A 16,574-nucleotide genomic window follows, 5' to 3' on the forward strand; every position below is an offset into this window, starting at 1 on the left:
TTCGTATCACTTTCCATATTGAGAGTTAAGTCCTTTAACCTGTGGGACATGTGTGCACCACTTAAGTGCCATGGCTTCCTGGTGATCAGTTTCATGTCCTAGGCATTTCACTGACGACCACAGCTAACACATAATGGCATTTTTATGGGTTGTTTTTTCCAACTTTTGCATTTCTTAATTTCTGATCTTCTGATGACTCTATCATTGCAAGTGTTGTAAAGCATAACTAGTAAATACAAAAAATATAAAAAACTCTAATGAAAACAGGTTTACAACTTTAATGCTAAATTTCTTTGATTTTTGTTCTTTGAAAATGTCCCTGAAAAGTTCAAGACATCTATTTTGAAATCTTTGTGCAATGGTCTAATTTGTGAGAAATGAGAATTTTGTTTTATCGAAAATTACATTTACAATGTGGTTTAGAAAGGTCACTGGGTAACCTATACTGTTGAGGCAACCAGGATAGGTTGAACTGGCGTGGTGATTAGTTGGCTGCTTGTTGTTGCTTGTTATTGCAGAGTGTTGCTCATAATATCAATCACTAGATAATCTCCTTTAGGCTCAACTGATTTGATTTCAACATATTTTATTCATTAAGAAAATGATTGGGCACAAGTTAACCATCTTAGAAAAGCCCTCTCACATGAGGCTCAAATATTTACAGGCAGACATTATTTAGCATTGATATTGCTGAGAGAAGCTTCAACAAGAAATCAAAAGAAAGTATTACACACTGAGGTTTTGAATTTATTAGGCTTAACAACTAGTCTCTGAAATGAACATATTTTACAGAAAAACATAGTGAAAAAATGAAATATAATGAAATGAAATCTAGACTTGCCACGTTTTCTAGACTTGCATGGGTTTTCTTGGATATATTTGCTTTTGTATGACAGGCTAAGAATTTATTACCATAGTCAATACGTAACTTCTAAATAATTTTTAAGATTAGACATTAAGTAATGAGTTGTCTCATCAGATGAGTTGAACAGGAAATAGTCTCTGTGACAAAAGATGCAATCTGTACTGAAAGTTGAGAATTCCGTGATGGATAGACACCAGATTGTCTTCTGATTAGTGTACCTGTCAGGGTTTATAGCTACTGAGGCTGATGTAATGACTTCTTCTGACAAGAACTGGGATAAATCACATTTGTCAGAAGAAATAATTATTTCCATTGCATTACTATTTTCTTCAAGTCTTGGTTGTTGACTCATTATTCACAGATGATGGCAGGAAAATGTTATGTTGTGTTGTTTGATTTGTTGAAGAAGTAAAGTCAAGAATTTTTCCTGAAAAAAATATTGCTGTGACTACATCCTTGGTTTGAGGTGTTACAGGAGATTGTTGTTAAGTTACATGGCAGTGGGGTTGCCTAATGGTTAAAGAAATTGCTAGTCATGCTGAAGACCCACATGGGTACAGTGTTTAGTACGTTTCTGGAGTCCCTGCGGTGATATTTCTGGAATATTGGTAAAGGCGGCGCAACACCATCTTGTTTAGTGGAGACTTGTCAAGGTCTAGGGTAGAATAGGCCTTCGGCAACCCATGCTTGCCATGAAAGGCGACAATGCTTGTTGTAGGAGGCGACTAACCGGATCAGGTGGTCAGACTCAAAGACTTGGTTGACACATGTCATCAGTTCCCATTTGTGCAGATTGATACTCATGCAGTTGATCACTGGATTGTCTGGTCCAGACTTGATTATTTACAGACCACTGCCATATAGCTGGAATATGTAAAGCTAAAATCACTCACTCACTCTTCAGTGGTGCAGGTGATTAGGTGCCTGACTCTGAGAGTGTGGGTTCGAATCCCAGATGGGACCCAACCCAACAAATATATATCAATCTCAGGGATTGGTAAAGGCAGGGGCCATGGGCCATTTTCCACGTTAGAATTAAAAATGGCCCATTAAAAATTTGAAGTTTACTATTGATGCAAGGGCAGTGGCCCATTCAAAATTCAGAAAATGGCTAATAATCCTGAAAATGGCCCATTGTCAAATTTCTCTTTCCCAATCACTGCAGTTTATGCTTTACTAAGAAAGTGTAATCCCAAATATGACTTATGTTACATTTGGTCACTTAATAGCATTGTGCATTCATCCTCTCGAGCAATTATATCTGTGAACAAACAGGTCTCTGAAAGTCCTGTGATTTTGGAGACAGTTGAACAACAAAGTTGCCAAAGTGTATTACTGATAAAAGTACTTGCACTTTTTAAAAACCATTTTTGTCAACACTTTTTCTCTTGCCTTTAGACATATTTTTTTCTGTTTGTGTCAGAACATCTCAGTTAAGATTAGAAAAGACTTAAATGTGTGTACAAGGGAGAAGCCACAGTAAGATATAGTGACAGAATCTGCAGCCTGCATCGTTGGAAGATGGAGAATAGTCAGTGAATCCATACCATTATGATGTCCTCTTGCCCGTAACATGTCACTCATCTTGCTTCGAGTAGGTTTTTGTTATTGACCATTATGATGATGTAAGGAAAGGATTGAGAAATAAGCTCTGTCTGACATGAAGAACGTTTCCTAATTTCCCTTGCGGCTACAAACTTACAGAATTTGTGTGTCTGGTAATTTGTTGTCATTTTTATATTGAGCTGAGATTTCATTTAGTTGATTACATTTTGCATTCCCAAGACAGACGTCTTACAGGCACAGGTTGGATGGTAGCTGAATGAAGAATACCAGAGAGTTTAGTTTGTTCTAAATTGAAAGCACTGCACTGAGAGAACAACAGATAACTTCGTCTTGGCTTCTTGCTTCTTTTTATTGACCAACAGTGTTTCAACCAGAGAAAAATATGATTCATAAATATAATGATAAAATATTACAAAAAAGGAGCCCTTAGACTTTCTTCATTTTCAGACTTGCCATACTATAGACTTGTTTGGAGTTTCAGGATCTATATGACAGACTAGGTTCCCTGATAAAATCTGTTTGTTTGGTAGTAATGAGACAGGCAGACATCTCTCTGAAGTGTCCATGGTCTCTTCAAGTAGTGATCAGGCTGTATTGACCAGGTGTCTGTAGATACAATGTGATGCTTGACAGGTTGTCCTGACCATGTGTTCCTGTGTTCCAGCTCTGGCCAAGAGGTTCAGCGCATCAGTGTGATCACCAACCTGCCTGACCTCCTTCAGGACAACCATGCTGACTGCATGCGAAGAGTCGTGCCCAAAGTGCGGGTGAGTTCATAGAATAGCTTTTGGTTGTGATGAAGCAACTGAGAAGATGCTACAGTAAGTGTGTTAGCTTCAGTGTTCCTGGTGGAGGTTCAAGCAGTGCTTGTCTAGCTTCCTTGACAGAACTGTTGTAATGGTGTGGACATAACTCAAGGATGATCATAAGGGGACATCTTGTTGTATGTGATTTAGAATACTGGTCTTAGGTTTGTCAGCTTTTAACTCTTATTAATTTTGCAAACGTGGATACCTAGGATACTTAAGTTTCTCCCACCTTGATAAGTTGAAGTACAAACAGAAACATACATATGCTGTTTGACTAAGTCCTGAAACTATTTGTCCCACAAGTAGTATATATGATCAGACCTGAAACTATTTGTCCCACAAGTAGTATATATGATCAGACCTGAAACTATGTGTACAACAAGCAGTATATATGATCAGACCTGAAACTATATGTACAACAAGTAGTATATAACACAAGACCTGGAACTGTGTGTCCCAACAAGTAGTATATATGATGAGAGTCCATTATCACTACCACATTGGGAATATGATTCTTTCCTAAAAGACTAAGTTTGACAATTTGATGTCACATAATGCAGACCCTTACAAAACTGTTTTTGTCCACCTTGTTTATTTTTTGCTCATGTCAATCACAACAATATTTAAAACATTTTACACAGTCCAAAATAAGTTGAGACCAGACAAACCCATGATTGATATTATGGACAATATTTCTTAATGTCATGCAATTCTTCAAGCTTTCCAATGACATCCATTTTATCCTTTATAGTGTATACATACGACATGCATAAACTTTTAGTGGACCTAATGATATATCTAGCAAAGCAATCAGCCCCCTTATCTTCATTTATCAGTTTCAATATTGTGAATATATGGACTAAGGATGGATAGGCACACTATCTCGGTTGATGGATGACATCATTCCCCAGCTGTCTCAATCAACCCTGATGCTGTTAGTAACTAGATTATTCATAGACAAGCATAACATTAGATGTCAGAATTTATTTGCTGGTGATTAAGTGCCTGAGAGTGAGGATTCGAATCCTGGATGGAACTCAACCAAGCAAAAGTACTAGAACATTTCTTTATTGAGATAGTGTAGTCCCAAATATCACATGTTATATTTGATCACTTTGTAAATGGCATTGTGTATTTAAAGCATAACATAGTTTCTGTGTTCTCGATTGTAGCTTTAAACAACAAATGATGAATCAGTTAAGGTGCTGACTTGATATTCTGCCAGCAGGGCTTATATCTGTTACCGTCAGATTGTGAAAATTTCACTCATTTCAAGAGATGACTAAGAGGGTCATCCATTTTGCTTCATTATATGTAACAGCAATCAATAAACTTACTCATTTCATGACACTTCACTTAATTACTTACTCAACACAAGTCAGTCACAAATTTCAACATCACATTTTGTCATTAACAGTTAAAACTATTGTGGCAGCAACTGTTAAGCTTCATCTTGGCTTTGAAGTGTTTACACCTGGTCTAGGGCAGCCACACCTAACAAACCCCCTGTCCATCACATATTGATGGAATGAAATTTCATGAAAGGGCTGAAGTATATTGATTGTTATTACACAAAATGAAGCAAAATGGCGGACCCTCAAAGGCATTTCACGAAATAACTGAAAATGTTTAATCATTTCACCTCTTCCTGTTAAAAGTGTACAAATTCCTAAATGTGGGTCCCGAGTGGAATGCTGGAAGCTTTTATTCCCAGATGCCAGATGATATCTACCACTGACTATGTATATACAGGAACACCTTGTCAGAACCATAACCATTATCTGCTTAAGTCTGGCCCACAGAACAAAGAACAGCCCAACTCCACCCCAGCAACTAAACATACATTCCAAACAATTCTTTCTATTTCTGTTGGTTGTTGTCCAATAGATTACTCCATTTGCTCCTGAAGTGACAAGATGTGGCAGATGGATAGGGGAATGTGATGAACTGATGTGTACTTGCCAGGCCTCATCAGTGCCCATCCACCATCATTACAATAGACTAGCGGGGCATGGATCCCGAATCCCTGCTAGACTGGTCCCATGTGTGAACGCCAGAACTCAGGTGGATACCTGCTGTGGCTGCTGCTCTCTCTAACAAGTGGTTTCCACTCTCATAACACAGCCAGCGGCTTTAGGAGATTGTGGCATATTGCAAACTGCTGGAGAGAATACCATGGGTTTTTTTAGTGGGGTGAATTGATTCTGATCCAAGTTTCCCCTTGGCTATGGCCTGTGAAATTTGCATTACGAAGAGACCCTCTCAGCTCTGTCTGCTCTGCGTACATCATCTGTGGCCACCAAGGCATGACCTGAATAGATGGTCTGTAAAATTTGTTTTATGGCAGACCCTCTTACTCCTATCTGTCTGCCTCAGTGTCTGTGTATACAGGTCCCCATGAATCGTGCTTCTGCAGTGAACTGCATCTTTGATCTCTGATAGTCAGCCCTGAAGTGGGAGGCGGTGGCGGGACTGTCATGGATCATGTAATTCTTAAAGATAATTCCAGGCATAGGTGTCCCATTTGACAGAGGTGAGCAAATCTGTACAGAGTTACATCCCTTTGGCATGCCAGGAGGCTGTTGTCATGGGTTTGAATCATGTTTTTTTTTTGACTGTAGAAGTTTTAAGACTGTCATTTGGAAAAAAATATCAATGCAGGACCTCATAGACTGATTCTGGTGTCACGCACTCCTGGCTGGAAGCACTCAATCTAAACATTATGACTGACGGATCATGAGGTTACCATGATGATGGTTTGTCCCCTCCTTTTCATCCAGTACCAACTCTGCAACTGTCTACACCTCTACGATTAAGGGAACCCTAGGCTGGCATTGTCAAGTGATGATGTGATCCTGTCTTTGACGGGGGTTCTCACTCCTCCAATCTACACCTTTTTAATGAGGGAGCCCTAGGCTGCCACCTTGATGGCTGACCCGCTCCTTGGTGGGGGTACTTATGATTCCTATGTCTACACCGTTTCATTGATGAAACCCTAGGCTGCCACCTTGATGGCTGAGCCCCTCTTTGGTAGGGCTAATAACCCTTTCCCTGCACATTATGTTGAAATTATGAGCTAGATATTTACCATTGCCATCCCATTCATCATTAAAAGTTCTTTCTCAATCCTCATTAGGGCAACAAATTATTATAAAACAAGATTACAATTGTATAATTATATTAAATTTCAGTGTATAATCAGGATAATGATGTTTCAATTTTTTAAATATTTTAATATTGTCATTCTCAGAGAATATTGAATACTTTGGGCAATCAGGTTTCGAGTTTAGAGCTACTTTTAAATAAAAATATTCTCATTAAAAGCAAATAAATAGGAGCAATAGTTATGGCAAAGGTGAATCCTGGATGCAAGATTGTGCTGAAAGATAATTTAGTAAACTGAATCCTAAAATATGAGTATATGTGAGGAGAATTGATTGGATATTATATGAGATTCAATTTAATATCATATTTATGTCCAAAGTGAAATAATCTTTCAAGGTTTTATGAGGAACTTAAACATGATATCAGGTTGAAGTGAGTGTAATATTCTAATTAGTACCACAAATGTTATTTGAAGAGGAATCTGCAAAAAAAAACGTTTTCTGTACCATCTTCCCATAGCCTGTCTCACATTCCCATAACCAGTTTTGTCTCTGTCCAGTCCTTTTTGTAATGGATAAGATCATAATGAAGTAAGTCTTGCTTTGTCTGTCTTCAATCTCACTGGCTCCTTTTCAATTTAGACATAGTTATATGTTCATACCTACAGAATATCAGATACCTACTAGCCATATTACTTAGTCTCATGTCACCCTAACCCCAATGCCAACACTAAACCTCACCCTAACGCTAATGCCAACACTAAACCTCACCCTAACCCTAATGCCAACACTAAACCTCACCCTAACCCCAATGCCAACTCTAAACCTCACCCTAACCCCAATGCCAACTCTAAACCTCACCCTAACCCCAATGCCAACTCTAAACCTCACCCTAACCCCAATGCCAACTCTAAACCTCACCCTAACCCAAACCAAAAGTAAACTTGCCTGCTTTCAGTGGTGGCAGAAGGTATCCGGTATTCTGTAGTCTTACCATTATGTGTTTCTATCAAAATTGTATACATATGGAAATTAATTAAGCAACACCAAATTCAAAGACACATAAAAACTTAACAAAGTTTAACGAAGTAATTTTGATGATTGATTATTCAATTTTGATGTATTGACATACAGCATGAGCTTTTCATGGGTTGATATGACGCGCGTGAAGCTTGCACAGCGCACGTGCATTGCTTTAACCTCAACTTTCGAAAAATGCACTTTTTCCCTGGGGTGTTTACAAGCGCAGGTTGTCGATTGCATTCGGTTTTTCATTCATTTCAATGTCATGGCACGTAGGAAATTATCAGAGGCCACTCGTTGGCAAATAATCGGCATGAGGAATGCTGGTATGTCTCTAAGACAAATCGGGACTCAAATCGGACGACATCATTCCATAATTTCAAAACTTTTGAAAAAATACCGGGCCACTAATGAAGTTAAAGACCTGCCTAGACCAGGAAGACCCAGGAAGACCACAGTCCGGGAGGACAGAGCTTTACTGAGACTTGTACGGCGCAGGTCCTTCGACTCGAGCTCTCGGTTGAGACAGGAGTGGCTTCCAGGGAGACCCATCTCGAACAGGACTGTTCGGAATCGTCTGAAAGCTGCAGGATACCGGGCAAGGAGGCCAATCAAGCGACCCAGACTGTCTCCAGCCCATAAGGCAGCCCGACTGGCCTGGTGTAATGACCGTTTGCACTGGAACATTGCCTCTTGGAGGAAGGTCCATTTCTCAGATGAGAGCCGGTTCTTGCTGCACATGGTGGACGGTCGTACTCGGGTCTGGAGGCAGAGGAACACAGCAATGGCTCCACGGAACATCCAGGAGACTGTGGCCTTTGGGGGAGGTTCCGTTATGGTATGGGGGTGCATTTCCATGAACTGCAAGTTGGATATCATTACCATCCGTGGCAACCTTAACGGTGTTCGTTACCAACAGGAGGTTCTTGACAGGGCTGTGGTACCTCATTTTGAGAACCATCCTCTGGCAACGAGACCCATATTTATGGACGACAATGCTAGACCTCACAGGGCGCATGCTGTAAATGATTTTTTGCGGCAAAATGCAATTGACAGAATTCCATGGCCTGCCATGAGCCCTGACCTCAACCCCATTGAACATTTGTGGGACTTTATTGGCCGTCGTGTGAGGCAGAGAGACCCACCAGTCCATAATCTCAACGAATTGACGGCTGCCCTGCATGAGGAGTGGAACAGGATCCCCCAGAATCAGATCCGGAGACTCATCCAAGGAATGAGGAGGCGTCTGGAATCGGTGGTGCGTGCGCAGGGAGGACAGACTAGATATTGATGAAAGTCGGTGTGCAGACTCTCAGATGACTGTTCTTTCTTTCCATGTGACATTTGTGTTAATACACCTGACAACAACGTCTGTGGATGAATAGTAAATTGTGTCCATTTTTTCATGAATTTAAGACAGTTTTAAGAATTTGGATTTCGTTGCAATAAAGCAAAGTCTTGATACTTTTTCCCTTTAAGTTGTTTGTCAGAGATCGTCTGTTGAATAAAAAAGTGTCAAACTATATCAACCCGGCATATTTTGATTGTCAGAACACTTCAAAGTTGCTCCAATAGAAAAAATTGGGGTGTTGCTTGATTAATTTCCAGGTGTATATATTGTATATCGATGTGAAAGAGTTAAAATTTAACATCACATCGACAGAATCAGATTTACTCCTGTACAGTAACTGGGAGAAAGATGCTGTTCAGTGTTCATGGGCCAAAGCATTTGCCTGTCACACCAAAGACCCAGGTTCGATTCTCCACATATCTACAGTGTATGAAGCCAATTTCTTGTGTCCACCCTGTGATGTTACTAGAATATTTAGAATATTAGTAAAAGCAGTATAAAACTAAATTGACTCACGTAACCATTGTGATAACTCCAGTTTGTTTTGCTTTGCTTTGCTTTGCTTTGCTTTGCTTTGCTTTGCTTTGCTTTGCTTTGCTTTGCTTTGCTTTGCTTTGCTTTGTGCATTTCAAACATAAACAAAAACATTCTTGTGATCAGAATCTGAAAATAGCAAAAGGAGTCCCATAAATGTCAAAGTTCACAATCAGCCAATCAGATGCCACCAATAACAAGAAGGTTATGCATGCACACTAGGGAAATGTCAGAAATATGTGCATCATTGTGATTCCACCTCTGGCTGTATGAAGGATACATTCGGGGGTGACACTACCCTCAGAACAAGAAGAGATTGTGGATAGCAGTGTTGTAAAGCCTATTTCTGGTGTTCCCCACCGTGATGTTGCTGGAATATTACTAAAAACCTAAAACCATACACACTCACTCACCCTAGTCTCTGAGATGAACATATTTTACAGAAAAAATACTGGTTCCTAAATAATAATGGTAACATATAATGAAAATGAACCTAGAAACTTTCTTCATTTTCTTGAAACTGTTAAGTAGTCTAGACATGCCACATACCCTAGACTTCCATGAACCTTCTTGGATATAATTGCTTCAGGGTCTTAATGAGAGACCAAGAATTTACTTCAGAACTGACGTTCTCTTGGTTTGAGTTCATTGGAAGATGAACCATCATATTATGCAAGCTTTGAAATTCATGCAGTTTGGGATTCCAACTGAGAACATTCAAACTCCAACTATATGGTTGTCAATTCTCATAATTGTTTGTTTCTCCATTCCATACCTTGAAGACTGTAGGCCAGTTCATTATGTCATCTAGAAAGTGTGTGTTTACTCTGATAAACATTCAAAAACTAAATGCATTGCAGAATAAAATAGTTCCACAAGAGGAGAGATGACATGAATGTTGATATGGTTCTGTAGAAACCTTTTCAAGTTTGGTTGCAACAAACTGATTCAAATGGCATTAGACAAGAAAGGTCTGTTGACATCTACCTTGGTTGTAGCAATGTCTCTTAGTACATTTTCATCATGTACGGAATGTCAAAATGGCAACATTATAATCATGAAGTGAGAGATTTCTGAAGTTGTTTATGAGGCTATGGTTGTCACAGTGTTAGTCATTACTGGTCACAGGGGTTCCATGATCCCATTCTCCCACACCCAGGACAAGTCAGTTTTCATGTGCGATAATGCAAACATGATATCTTACTTGTCCATTGGCTGAGAACATTCCTGCTTATTGCAAATAGACTTTGATTTCTTTTCATATCTGCTCAAAATGTTGGTGGTGTTAAACTGCATAATAATAATTGTACTTCTTTGCTGTCACCAGTTCTCAATAAATAGTGCACTAGACATTATCATCAAATACCATGTTGATTTATTCTTTCATAATTACATCATCATTATTGTGTTATAAAATTCAAGGCAAGTGCAAAATTAGCCAGGTCTATATTCTTAAAGTCACTTCACCTGTGGTTAGTGGTTATTAAAATAAATGTTTGAATCCCTTGGTCTTTTGACTTATCATTGAATGATGATTGAAGATGTCAATTGAACACTGAGTTAAATTCACAGATTGCCACAGACTGTCACTGTCAATTTATATTTTGCATGCACACATTGTCTGTTTTGTTCACTATGGTAGGTAATTATAAAGCACAGATATTCAGGACCATTCTTGCTGTCAAAAGCTTTCACTTTTCCCTTTGTATTTCAATGAAACCCCTGAGTTAAAGATTAAAGTGTCTAAATCCTCAGAAATCACACTTTAGGATAGTTGTGCATAAGAAATCCCAATGGGTCCCAGGAACCAGGAACCAGTGTCTCAGTATTTACGTTATTTCAAAATATACCTTTTGACATTGTATGAACATCAAAGGTACCAGATCAAGGTATCAAAATAAATGTCAGTTTTACAGTTATGTAACTGGTCTCTCCTCTCGTCTAAAACAAGCCATTTAAGTTCCACATTAAAGAAAAAACAAATTAAGAACACATGCATTAACCTTAAGTCTCTTTCAAGTTAAAATGTTCAATAAAGATCAAATTACTGATATGCCTTGCAGGATGGATGTACTGAGTGTGCTGTGTTTTGAAACAGTTCATGTTTTTATCGATTAGACTTTATTAAATGTGGCACTAATATATCAAAATACCACAGATATTATGTGGTATTTCTGGGTTGAAAGCTAAGGGGATAACAGCTATTTCAGTGCTGTGTTGTACCACTTGAGCTGCTCTGATGGGAGTATTTGTTGCAGGTCGGAGAAGGTATTACACTGTGCAGTCAGGCAGGTTCTGTGTAAATGCAATTCTCTACTCACTCTTCTTATGCTCCTTGTTTTCCCGACGGAGTTACTTGAAATAGCAACATCTCTCAGTTGGGGCTGGGCGCTTGAGGCGAAAGTTTTCACTGAATCTGACAGGAGTTGAATGTAACAAAAATATTAATGGAAAATATTTGTGGCTACTTGAGTATGTTAGTGTGGCATGTGTTTGGTTGTGTGTGTTTGGTCGTGTGTTATGGGGTGGTGATTAGTGCAGTGGGATTCTTCTGATGTTTGAGATGCTGGATTTAGTGGTCCCAAGTCTCGCTTCAGGATGGTTGTGTGGTCCAACAGTTAACAAGCAGGTGTAGACGTGAGCTGACATGCTGTACAGGAGGAGGATCGCAGGAACACATGATAGAACATTTGAACGTGGGTTGCCTCATGGTCCTGTGATTTATGCAAGGTTAGACGTCGTTGGTTGGTTTGTTGTTTAACGCTGCACTCGACAATATTCCAGCTATATGGTGAGAGTCTGTAAATAATTTAATCTGGACCAGACAATCTGGTGATCAACAGCATGAACATCAATATACGCTTTTAGGATATGATAACGTGTCAACCAAGACAGTGAGTCTGACCACCTGATCCTGTTAGTCACATATGTCAGCAAGCATGGGTAACTGCAGAGCAATTCTAACACAGATATTCATGGGACCTAGGAAGCGACTTTGGTCACATATTGCCACACATGCTCTTTGGGAACTGACTTTGGCCACGTACGCTTCTATACTCCCCTCTAGTGCCCCCCACACCCTCAATAAGGAGCTTGGGCTCTCTACTTTAGCTTCGGTTGCATGTTGTAGGATGTTATTTGGTACATTGTCGTTCTCATGGTTTGTTGGCTTCCATCTTAATTCTTTTTTGATTTATTGCTGTGTAATAAAGTTACTCTGCAAAGATGATAGAGGGGGATGCAGGATTTTAATAATTCAACATCTGAGCAAGACTAACAGGAATTCAAATTAAAGTTATCAATTGTGATCATGTGACAGAGAACTAGGTGTAGTCTATTAGACAACTGAATATTTCAGTCTTATGACAAGACTACATGGGTAAGGATATAATATGTCAGTAGGCAGATTTATTGAGCATTTTATCTCTGTTTGAACATGAGCAAGTCTGATTTTTGTTATTTTTTTTTATTTTATTTTTTTATTGGATTTATTGAGGTCTAGAAGCATTTTGTCTATTTGAACATGAGCAAGTCTGATTTTTATTATTATTATTTTATTTTATTTTTTTATTGGATTTTTTGAAGATGTCTGGAAGCATTTTGTCTATTTGAACATGAGCAAGTCTGGTTTTTATTATTATTATTTTATTTTATTTTTTTATTGGATTTTTTGAAGATGTCTGGAAGCATTTTGTCTATTTGAACATGAGCAAGTCTGGTTTTTATTATTATTATTTTATTTTATTTTTTTATTGGATTTTTTGAAGATGTCTGGAAGCATTTTGTCTATTTGAACATGAGCAAGTCTGGTTTTTATTATTATTATTTTATTTTATTTTTTTATTGGATTTTTTGAAGATGTCTGGAAGCATTTTGTCTATTTGAACATGAGCAAGTCTGGTTTTTATTATTATTATTTTATTTTATTTTTTTATTGGATTTTTTGAAGATGTCTGGAAGCATTTTGTCTATTTGAACATGAGCAAGTCTGGTTTTTATTATTATTATTTTATTTTATTTTTTTATTGGATTTTTTGAAGATGTCTGGAAGCATTTTGTCTATTTGAACATGAGCAAGTCTGATTTTTATTATTATTATTTTATTTTATTTTTTTATTGGATTTTTTGAAGATGTCTGGAAGCATTTTGTCTATTTGAACATGAGCAAGTCTGGTTTTTATTATTATTATTTTATTTTATTTTTTTATTGGATTTTTTGAAGATGTCTGGAAGCATTTTGTCTATTTGAACATGAGCAAGTCTGGTTTTTATTATTATTATTTTATTTTATTTTTTTATTGGATTTTTTGAAGATGTCTGGAAGCATTTTGTCTATTTGAACATGAGCAAGTCTGGTTTTTATTATTATTATTTTATTTTATTTTTTTATTGGATTTTTTGAAGATGTCTGGAAGCATTTTGTCTATTTGAACATGAGCAAGTCTGGTTTTTATATGGCATCTAGATAAAACAGATGATAAATCATCCATTTATAATCATCCATCTTTAACACAGATGATAAATCATCCATTTATAATCATCCATCTTTAACACAGATGATAAATCATCCATTTCAGGCCAGCAGCTTTCCCATTTTATGATTATTTGATAAAGTTGTAAAAGTTGGTCTCCTTCATCCATTTGATCATATGTCATGTGCCCTTGATATTGCCAGAACTAACAAACTTGCAAGTGCATGAAAGAAAATGGCTACAAATCATCTCTTTGAAGATGCCCAGTAAGTTACACACGTATGGTTCATAAATTTAGGAATATGTTTGTCTTGACTCTTTTACTGATTTGTAATTAGCTGTAAAGTTAGTAACTGATTGTATCTGGGTAGAAATGAGTATTTTTGCCCATTTTGCAGTAATTGCTTGAATATGTTATGACCACTGATCTATGAAAACTTTGCACTGAGAAGGATGGCTCACAGACGTTTTATCTAAAGAAGAATTTAATGGAACTGTGACTACTCACTTTGAATTTTAATTTGTGCACTTTCTGTGTTTTGGGGTTTTTTTGTTTATGAGATGAAAGTCATCAGGCGTTAGATGTCACATTCAGTGATAATCCACGCTTTGAGTGGGCCTATTGTAGGGTTATTAAACTGAAATTATGGATGCATACATCATCTTGGATGGGTTACTAGGATGATGGCTGCCGAAGGGATGGTCCATCTTTGTGACTCACATGTGGTGTTGCTCAACAGTTCATTCTGGCTGATGAAGCAGGGTTTGATGTGTTGGACTGGGCATGGAGGGATTGGGCTGTGGATGGAGAGATGAGAAGGGCTGGTGCAAGCTGACGCATCACCTGGAGCTGATGAGTAGCTCACACATTTTCACCTGTTGATCTGGAAGACTTGTTACCTCCAGATGTATTTAAGACTTGCTTAGATACTGTCTGTTAATCAGCCAAATATCATACATTGTGGTGGAAATGTTACAACTTCCTGTTTACAGTTATAGTATAGACAGTTTGGAAAGGTTCTTCATATTACATGGATTGAAACTGTTGGTGTATATCATAAATATTTTGAGTGCCAGGTTCACTTATCAGTTTTGTCTGTATGACTTGCATGTGAGCTTGAGGTCTTTTTGCTGAAATAGAGATGATTGTGATTTATACAGGAATGTTGTTAGCAGCAACACATCGATACACTTTATACATCCGGGAACTAAGCATGATACTTTCTAGCATGTAGGGAAAATCTGTATAATCTTCAAAATGTGAGGAGTGATCCCAGCTCTTTACATGTCAGGGACAATCAGTACATGTTACAAGATAATGATAAACTATCAGTACACACTGCAATATTCAGAGGACAGTCAGTACACTATTATATCATTTATAAACAACATTGAGTACACTGTATAACATTCAGAGATCAGTGTGCCCACTATACAACATTCAGAGATCAGTCTGCCCAATATACAACATTCAGAGATCAGTCTGCCCACTATACAACATTCAGAGATCAGTCTGCCCACTATACAACATTCAGAGATCAGTCTGCCCCAATATACAACATTCAGAGATCAGTCAGCTCACTATACAACATTCAGAGATCAGTGTGCCCACTATACACCATTCAGAGATCGGTCAGCTCACTATACAACATTCAGAGATCAGTCTGCCCAATATACAACATTCAGAGATCAGTCAGCTCACTGTGTAACATTCAGAGATTAGTGTGCCCACTATACAACATTCAGAGATCAGTCTGGCCAATATACAACATTCAGAGATTTATGAGTCTGCTCACTATACAACAATCAGAAATCAGTCTAAAAATTTAAGTCAGAATTTTATTCAACTTAGGATAAGTTGTTTAACAAATGGTCATAGTTTCAAATTGTGTTGTTTTGTTTGTATTACAAGGGTGTATGCACTTAAACTGAAACGCCATGAACATGTGGAGTTGGTCTGAGTTAACACTCATCACGTACCACACCTGCATTTGTTTCTCTGTTCCAACTACTGCCCTTAGCTCCTTGTAATACAAACCAATAATAATGATATGAAACTATGATCGTTTCATTTGACAAGATAAACATGGGAGGATTCACAATCGTAATTTTACTTTATTTGGTTTACACTCCTGTTTAAAGTGAAATTCATCTGCATGATATCACTGCAAACGGACTATATACAACATTTCAGGTAGAGTCGGTACTATAACTTGTGCCATTAGTCTCTGTACAACATAAAGAGAACAATCAGTACTATATACAACACACGGGGGGGCGGGGGGGGGGGGGGGAACAGTCAATACAATGTACACCTTCACTGCTAAAGTTGGATCCCGAGAGGGCGATAGATAGCAATATCCTCTTCCATCTTAAATTGCCTGTAAGTCTGACACGCTTGTAGATAGAATATCAGTTGTTTTCGGGGATGTATGGGGCATGTTTACACTGCCATCAGACCTGGGTAGTCACCCCACACATCAACAAAAGTGATTACAATAATAACCAGCAGTGGATCTCAATTATCGTAAGTTAAACAGACAGATACAGGGGTGAGAGGGAATGTTGTGGAGGTCTGGATGCAGTGCTTGAATCTTCACTGCATGATCGCAGCATGAACTTGCCAACAGTCACTCAACGTCAGCAGTTTTAGCTCATCAGGACTCTATGAAAAACTGTCCCAGGTTTAACATTTCTCTAAATGCACTTTAAACATCAGCTATTTTAAATACTTTTCTTGGACAGAAATATCTGCAAGACAGAATGACCTTGAAGGAGTTGAAATACTGTAGGTATAATGAGCACATCTGGAATGAAATTCTGTGAGCATACAACTTTCAGTAAGCATTG

General features: G+C 38.0%; 1 protein-coding gene across 1 annotated transcript in view; it reads left to right on the forward strand.

The window, feature by feature from the left end:
- Nucleotides 1–16,574, forward strand: part of LOC137293498 (serine/threonine-protein phosphatase 4 regulatory subunit 4-like) — an 80,605-nt gene that overhangs the window by 24,775 nt on the left and 39,256 nt on the right. The window contains exon 2 of the mRNA XM_067824072.1: nt 3,096–3,198. Within this exon, the coding sequence (XP_067680173.1) occupies nt 3,096–3,198 (103 nt within the window). The remainder of the gene's footprint in view (nt 1–3,095; nt 3,199–16,574) is intronic.

This window comes from Haliotis asinina, chromosome 8 (genome assembly GCF_037392515.1).
Source record: "Haliotis asinina isolate JCU_RB_2024 chromosome 8, JCU_Hal_asi_v2, whole genome shotgun sequence".
NCBI lineage: Eukaryota > Metazoa > Mollusca > Gastropoda > Lepetellida > Haliotidae > Haliotis > Haliotis asinina.